Source organism: Chenopodium album, chromosome 24 (assembly GCF_948465745.1).
Source record: "Chenopodium album chromosome 24, dcCheAlbu1.1, whole genome shotgun sequence".
NCBI classification, from domain to species: domain Eukaryota; kingdom Viridiplantae; phylum Streptophyta; class Magnoliopsida; order Caryophyllales; family Amaranthaceae; genus Chenopodium; species Chenopodium album.
Genome location: NC_137857.1, coordinates 33,168,553 through 33,177,498, shown reverse-complemented (window position 1 = coordinate 33,177,498; position 8,946 = coordinate 33,168,553). Strand labels below are relative to the sequence as shown.

The window sequence follows — 8,946 nt, the reverse complement described above, 5'->3', positions numbered from 1 at the left end:
GACACGCCCGTCATCGAGAGAGGAAGCACACCTTAATTACAAGATGTTTCATTACAAAATTATATACTACTCCGTACGTATAAAAAATAGTCGTTTAATCTTATAAAATGTTTAACTTTCTCTTCTTTCACTCATATGAAATACTCTCATATCTCACGTTTGAGAAAATAATGCTTCAACAATTACACAAAAGCCCAATGCACTATTCATTAAATAACGACGTCAAATTGTCAATACAATAATTCATGCAATAACTCAACAATAATATGGGGTATTCAAATTTTTCTTCTAATACAAATATAGTACTTTATACAACAATTCATTCAATAATGTCAAATTGTCAATATAATAATCCTTTCATCCATACATATAAAATACTCTCATGTCACATGTTTGAGAAAATAATGCTTCATGCAGCAATATGGGTATACTATAATTTATTCAATAACTCAACAATATGCGTAAAGCATATCTCTTACGAAGTACTTCCTCCATTTTCTTTTACTTGCAGCACTTTTCTAAAAAGGAAATGTCAGAGCAACTTCAATGGTAAGCTAATTGTCAAATTAGCTTATTATGCCACATAAGCTTCTAAGCTAATTGTCATATTAGCTCCAATGGCTAGCTAATAGCTTACTATTTAAATGGATCACACCTCCTTGATTTATGTTGATAAATTTCATTTTATTTATTCAAATTTGTTTTATTTAAGCAAGTTTTTTTCCAAGCAAATTAGCTTAACAAAGCTAATTGCATTTTCTAGCTCCAATGGTTAAGCTAGTAGCTAGTGATTATTTAATATTGCAAGCAAGTCCCTAGCTACAATCATTGGAGTTGCTCTTACAATACTTGCAACACACCATAAAAGGAAAATTACTTTAAGGGAAAATTATATTATATCCCTTATTTAAATCACGTGGCCCACTAAATTACACATCTAACACTCACTCATCTTATTTTAAAGACTTAAAGTTTATTATATCATGTAAACTCCACCTTTCTTAATTACCGCGTTAAAGGGTGTGTTGCATCTAAAAAAAACGGAGGAAGTATTAAGTTATTTCTAAATAATATATTTAATTTATACTTTATTTTGTTATAATTTTTTATTACTTTCAATTATTATTCCACCTATATCTTATATACGAAGTATATATACAAGTATATATATTGAAGTAACTAGTGCTTGAATAACCCAAATCTAAAAACAATGAAGATTGATATGCTGAACAATAAGCTACAGCTATTGAATATAGTAACTATCTTCGTAGCAACTGTTCTAGTAGCAAAATTTATACTCAAAACACTCATATTCAAGAGCAGCAAACGCCTACCACCAGTAGCGAAAGGGCGGCTGCCACTCATTGGCGGAGTGGTTCGCTTCATAGCGAATCCCGTCAAGATGTTCAAGGAGGAATATGAAACCAATGGAAGTGTATTCACTATAAATGTGTTGCACAAGAATATCACGTTTCTACTCGAACCCGAGGTATCGGCTTATTTCTTCAAGGCCGGCGAGAGTGAGCTCAGTCAGAAAGAAGTGTACGGGTTCACCGTGCCTATATTTGGACCAGGGATCTTCTATGACGCCGAGTACCCCGTGCGCATGGAACAGTTTCACTTTTTTGAGGATTCTATTCGACTCAATAAACTACGTGGCTTTGTTGACTATATGACCGACGAAGCTCAGGTCTTGTTATCTCCTTTTTTTTTTCATTTTGTTTTTTCTTGTCAAATACGTCCACGTGATTCATTTATGGCTAATAAAAACTGACCCGAACTGGAAAAATGAAACGGACCAGACTAGACCGGAGGTTCAATCTTTAGATTCCAATTTCCGGTCTTCAGTCTAGTCTGGTGTGATCCAAAATCTTTTAAAACTGATTTTATTTTTTTTTTTAAAATTGATCTTGGATTGAACAAGTTTATAGCTTTTAAATAATGGATAAAAACCTCAACAACAATTAATTTTTTACTTCATACACCAAATATATTTATATTCTGTGAGCTATTTTATGTTAAGATTACATCAAAAAAAAAAAAAAAAAACAAAAAAGCTATTTTATGTTAAGAAGTTTATTAGAAGAAGGCAGTAAATATTCTATTTTCTTATATTAATTCCCTTTTTCATAACACTATAAAAATATTTTAAATGCTAAAAAAAAAAATAAAAACCTAATGTTACAGAAAAAAAACACTAATGCATCACATGGACTTTTGCAATATTTATGTACTAACTGTAAGTTGATTTATTTTTTTACTCCTGTCAAAAAAAAAAAAAAAGACTTATTTTTTTACTACTCCGTAACATGTAAAAACCATATGTTATTACAAAAAATTTCTTTAGTCATGATATATATATTCATACTATTGATTTTAGCAATTTAAAATTACTATAAATTAAATTCATTAATAGTTAAATTTATGCATTGACAAGCATGTCAATCAAAGTGATGCGCTTATTTTGTTATGGAGAGAGTATTATATATTAAATGCTCACTTTGGTCATCCCCTTCTTATATAATATTCCAAAATTATATGCAATGTCTATTTTTCCGCTAATTAGAAATGGCCAAAACATTACTTTTACCTCTAATATTTTTTACTCTCTTCGTCTACAAATTAAATTCTAATTTTCATTAGCATAAATTTTTAGAAATAAGTTGGTTAGATTTGATTGATTAAAGATAAATGCTTATAACTAAACTAGTAAAGTTAATTGATTAATAGTGTAGAAGTAAAGATAGCAATGATGTATTGATTAATAATGTTAATGACCATGTAGGTGCATTTGTGAGTACGTGCACCCACCAACAAGGTAAAGTCATGCAATTGTGTTAATTAGAGAGAGACAAAATTATAAGTTGAATTTTTGATAACATTTATTGTTCGTTGTTTATAAAGAAAATAAGATATATCCATGTGCTCGAATATAGTTATATATTATTGGCTTCGTTTAATACAATGAGAAACATTTGTGTAAAATCATTTTACCATGATCTTAAGACCACATTATGATCTGAATTATTGTAAGAGCAAGGTTAGCGTCGTCTCATCTTAAGACTTTAATTCATTGTCACATCAGCTTTTTAGATTAAATTTATTTATATTTCTAATCTATAAATATGTTAAGACTCCTTAAGACTCGATAAAATTTATCTCTTCAATCTTTTAGACTCTTTTTTTTTTTTTTTTTTTTTTGACAAAAGACTCATTTTTTAAAATATAAATTAAAATTAAATTATTAAAGTTTTTTTTTAAAAAAAAAAATAAAATTAATTGAGTGTTAAATTGAGTCTGAAGTTGAGTTTTGAATTTTAAGACTCCACTTCAGATTTTATTAAGACCAAACTTCATAAATGCTTAAAAATAATAAAGTCTCGTCTTAACACCGCAAAATTAGAAAATAATGATGTCATCTAGAATCTTAAAAGCTAGTTAAAAATAATTCTAGTTTCTCGCTTTCCAATACTTAAACCACCTACAAAGTAGTCTTATGGTGACAATAACACGATTCTCGTTTCAATTCCACGTCATGCAGATCTGTTTTTCCAAGTGGGGAGATAGTGGAGAGGTAGATTTGAAACAAGAAATGGAGAATCTCATCATCTTAATAGCCAGTAGATGCTTTCTAGGTCGAGAAGTACGCGAAAATCTCTCAGAAGACGTAACTGCCCTTATCAATGAAATCAACATTGCAAGCGGACCTCTTACTACGATGATCCCTCATCTACCCATCCCAGCGCATCGGCGCCGCGATAGAGCTAGAAAAAGACTTGATGATATTTTCTCAAAAGTAATATTTTCTCGTAGGTCGTCTCCACAATCCGAGAATGAAATGTTACAAAGCCTTGTTAACTCCAAGTACAAAGATGGTCGTGCCACAACCGTTACAGAGGTCACAGGTATGCTCATTACCGCCCTCTATGGCGGTCAACGTTCGAGCTCTACAACAGCTACTTGGGTAGGTGCTAACCTTATTAATCATAAGAAAAGCTGGTTTGATGCAATGGAAGAGCAGATTCGGTTGATGAAGAAGTATGGCGACACAATAACTTATGATGTACTATCTGAAATGCATGTATTGTATCGTTGCATCAAGGAAGCATTGAGGCTACACCCACCATTTCCGATGTTATTGCGTCAATCTCATAAAGATTTCACCGTGACTACTCGAAAGGGTGACAAGTATGACATCCCAAAAGGCCATATAATCGCCGTGTCACCAATTTTGTCTAATCGCGTTCCACATATTTACAAGAATCCTGATAGTTACGATCCTGAAAGGTTCTCCCCCGGAAGAGAGGAGGATAAGTTGGCTGGCCCGTTCTCTTTCATATCTTTCGGAGGAGGAAAACATAGCTGCCTCGGCGAGTCCTTTGCATACTTGGAGTTAAAGACTATATGGAGCTATTTGATTCGGAACTTTGAGCTCGAGTTGATTTCTTCATTCCCGGAGACCAAATGCGATGACATAGTATATAGTCCTAAAGGAAATGTGATGGTACGATACAAGCGTAGGAAGCTTGTTGTTGAGTAAACATTGCATTGAAATGGATAATGTTTGTAATAATGTTATGTGTGTGCATGCATACATATGCAATTCATCTTCTATATTGTGTCATATGTCTAATAACAACATCCAACTTTACATTAGTGTGTTTTATATTTGTATCTTATGGTTGCATGACAGAAACGTTGTAAAATGATGCAAAACAAAGGTGTAATAAAAAGTTGTAAGATTTACGTGCTCAATTATTTTCGTCATTTTTCATTGATATAATTTCCCTACTTTTTGTTTAGTATATCAAACTTATTTATCCTCTTATTTATTTATTTTTTGTTTTATACTAAGTTTTTCTATATCGATTGATTACTTACACTGACGTTGACTGGGGAGGTTGTCCCGATACCCGGCGTTCTACTTCGGGCTATTGTTGTTACCTTGGGGACAACCTCGTGTTTTGGTCATCTAAGCGTCAACATACTTTGTCTAAATTGAGTGCAGAAGTAGAATATCGAGGCGTCGCGCGCAAATGTTGTCTCTGAGGCATGTTGGCTTCGTAATTTATTACTTGAGTTACATTGTCCTCTTCGGCAGGCTACTATAGTTTATTGTGATAATGTCAGTGCTATCTACCTTTCTGGCAACCCAGTTCAACACCAACGCACCAAACATGTGGAAATGGATATTCATTTTGTTCGAGAAAAGGTTGCTTTGGGAGAAGTACGGGTTCTACATGTTCCTACTAGATATCAGTTTGCGGACATTTTCACTAAAGGCCTACCAGGAGAACTATTTCTGGAATTTGGATCCAGTCTTAGCGTACGACCTCCTCCCGCTACGACTGCGGGGGTGTGATAGATATTATATTTAGGATAATATTAAATGTATATTTTGTATGTTTATCGTATCTAGGATTCCTAATGTGATTAGGCCTAGCATTGTAAACTCTATATATTTGATCAATGGTACACACTCCAGATTGAGGAGTTTTCCCGATATCTAACAGAGATTACTAAAGAAATTCAATAGACATAAGCCGCTGTGAGAAAGTTAAGAGCACAAAAAAAAAAAAAAAAAAAAAAAAAAAGAGAAAGAAAGAAGGAGAATGTGATCATCAATAACATAAAAAAATTGAAAAATAAATACTTAATAGATTCAATTTTTAATTTAATCAAAACATATAGAAATTTTTGTTTGTCTATGCACATTATACTATATTGCCTAATACGTACTGAAAATTCTATTAGCATCCTATAGAGGTAATTTTAAAAAATTACTGTTAGATCTTGCTCTACAAATTCCGTCTAAGACATTAGATTGCATATTCAATTGCTTAAATACTAGTGTATCGCTAGATCTTGACATACTAACCTTATGTCAATATTAATAGCTAATAAAATGTGTAGACTTAAAATTGGATACTCCATATTGTATACTATAGATTTATTATTATGACTCAAATTTTTTTTGTTAGTATTAGATTAGCATTTTACAAATTATTATTAGCACTGACAAATGAATTATGGATACTAGTTTGGATCCCGTGCCATGCACGGTTATTGTGAAAAGTATTAATATTAATCACTTTGACAATATTTAACAAAACATCTTGTATCACTAATTACATTTTAATGAAAATTATTGTTTACACAAAGGAGCAAAGTACACCCAAAAGTATTTCTTGCTCAATTGATAATTAAATGAACAATATTTATTAAAATGAGTAAAAAGTAATAATCTTGGTACACATTGTACCGAAGTAAATATATAAGTCTCTATCACTTTTCTCGATTTAACCTTTGCACAATTTACATACACCACATTGACTAATGTTTGTGATTTGTACATGAATTTTAATATAGTCATATGAATACTTGCTAGAATCGTCTCTATGTGTAGTTTTTATTCAATTACAAAATAGAGGGGTATAATCTTTCATACTTCAAACCTTATTTTACACAGTGGGTTTAGTGGGTTTCGCGGCGTGGGGTTAGGGTTTTGCGATGGTTAGTGGGGAAGGTGGCTGGGTGGCTTTGGGGGTTGGGAGGGCCTGTCGGCCATTTTCTGGGTGGGGGAAGGTGGCTGGGTGGTTTTGGGGGTTGGGAGGGCCTATCGGCCATTTTCAGGGTGGGGGAAGTGGTAGAGGGAAATAATCGGTCGTTGGACAATTACCCTAAAACCAAACAATAATTATACCTAAACCAACCTAAGACAAGTCTAGGGTAAGTAGAGGATCGTATCCACAGGGAATGGGTAAGTACACCGAGAGTATGAAACGGTTGCAATCTAGTTCGGTCACAAATTGGGGGTTTTGATTAGGTAACTACTATGGAGACAAACACTAGGGGGAAATGGGAATCGACGCCAACCAAACCAATGGATCAAAACACTAGGCAAGCATGAACACAAATTGGGTGATAGAGAGGGCACTCAATGTTGCCTTCTTTCGAAGCCACAACACTAAGCATTCCTAAGCCAAACTCAACTAACAAGATAGGCCAACCAAGTCTTAACAATGAGAAGTAGACTACTAACTCGGGTTTGTCTTTCGATCGGTCCACGAAAGCATTAAAGCACAAGCAATTGAGATTTCTCACCTAATTGTTGCAACTAAGACTACTACATCATTCAAACAAGGAACCGTAATCAAGAGGAATTTAGCATAACCATATAAGAAAAGGCTCACAACTAGACTCCATCTCTCAATGCAAGCATAAAAGTGAATACATGAGCAATAAGTGGCCATCCAATTACACATGCAATTAACCAATTCTTTAACAATCAATCATCAACCCAAAATGAACATGCAAGCACAAACATCAATTAACTCATGGCTTGGTTGGGTCTTCACCCAACCCCTAGCTAATTAACTACTCATTAAACATGGTGAAGGATATCAAAACAACAAGTTCCAATTCAAACATTAAATTAATAAGTTCAGAGGAGTAGTAGGAATAAGGTAGATTGGACATGCAACAACAATTAAGCAAGATCAAGAGAGAAATTAACAATTCAAAGTAAATAAAAACTGAAATTAAAGAGTAAGAGATAGAGGAAAGAGATTACTTAAAATGCTTCAAAGTTGAGAAATTGTTGAAATCAAGAGAACAATCTTCAATTAATCTATTACAATGATTGAGTTTGAGAAGATCTAAGCTAATTAATGAGGGTTGAGAAGAACTAAGGGCCTAAGAAAACTAAAGGGAAGAAGATCATCTTCTCCAAGGAAGAAGATGCAGAAAACTGAAGCCAAGGGTCGTATTTATACACCCCGAAATAACATTGTAAAATCCGCCCAAAAAGTCAGGTCTGCATGTAGGAGCGCCCGCTCCTACATAGAGGAGCGCCCGCTCCTCAGGCTGGAGCGCCATCTCCTGGATCTTGCGCGCCCTCTCCTCCTGCAGCAATTTGAGGCAGTTTGTGGAAGATCAGGGAGGAGCGCCCGCTCCTACTATGGTGCACGCCCTCCCCTAGCTGGGAATAAAGAGAGGCAGATTGTGGCGCTTGGGGTAAGAGCGCCCTCTCCTAAGGGGTTGCACGCCCTCTCCTCTTGTGCTTTGCTTCCAATATAGTTCTTCATGTTCATGCTATATGACCAATTTCTCCTTGCATCTACAAACACGAACACACACATAAAAAAGAACGGGGAAGCCAAAAGTTGTAATCATCCACAAAAAGGAGTCGGAAAAGGGGGGGTAAAGAGGGGAAAATGACAACAAAATTGTGCTAAAAATACCATGATAAGTGGACAAATAAAACACTTATCAGGAAGGTGGCTGGGTGGTTTTGGGGTGGCTGGGATGGATTTTGTTTAATTTTTTCCTTTTTAATTTTTTTTAATATTAGGCCAATCATGCTGACATGTGGTGTTTTAAAAATAATATTTACCTTTTCAGCAGGTAACCAGTTTTGGGACTGCGGGAGGAAAACTCAGTGCATAGTTAGGATTATTAAAAAATAAACTTTAATTGAGATTTTTAGAAGTAAATCGACAATGGTTGGAATTATTAAAGTGTATTTTTCCTAAAAAAATCTTACTCGTATTATTATGGATACCCCATATTGCTATGTAAGGCCCTGTTCTTTTCACCTTAAAAAAATATTAAGTAAATTTAATTTTTGTTCAGTAAAAATAAGTTCAGTTCAGTAAAATTAATTTCTGTTCAGTAAAAATAAGTTCAGTTTAGTAAAATTCAGTTTTCTTAAAGAAGAATTGTAATAGAAAATCAATACAAATAATTTCAATTCAGAAAAAATAATTTCAGCTCAGTAAAATTAATTTAAGTTTAGTAAAAATAATTTAAGTTTAGGAAAAATTATTTCAGTTCAGTAAAAATAATTTTAGTTCAGCAAAATTAAGGTGAACAGAACGGAACCTAAGTTGGATTTATCATAATAATAAGGGCATGTTCATCTTGAAAACAAATGGAGCGCATTTT

General features: G+C 33.7%; 1 protein-coding gene across 1 annotated transcript; it reads left to right on the top strand.

The window, feature by feature from the left end:
• Positions 1-1,210: 1,210 nt before the first annotated feature.
• On the top strand, positions 1,211-4,540 carry LOC145612467 (obtusifoliol 14-alpha demethylase-like). Its single transcript, XM_081667836.1, has 2 exons — positions 1,211-1,690; positions 3,542-4,540. The coding sequence occupies exons 1-2, from the start codon at positions 1,211-1,213 to the stop codon at positions 4,538-4,540; spliced, it is 1,479 nt and encodes a 492-aa protein (XP_081523962.1).
• The last annotated feature ends 4,406 nt before the right edge of the window (positions 4,541-8,946 follow it).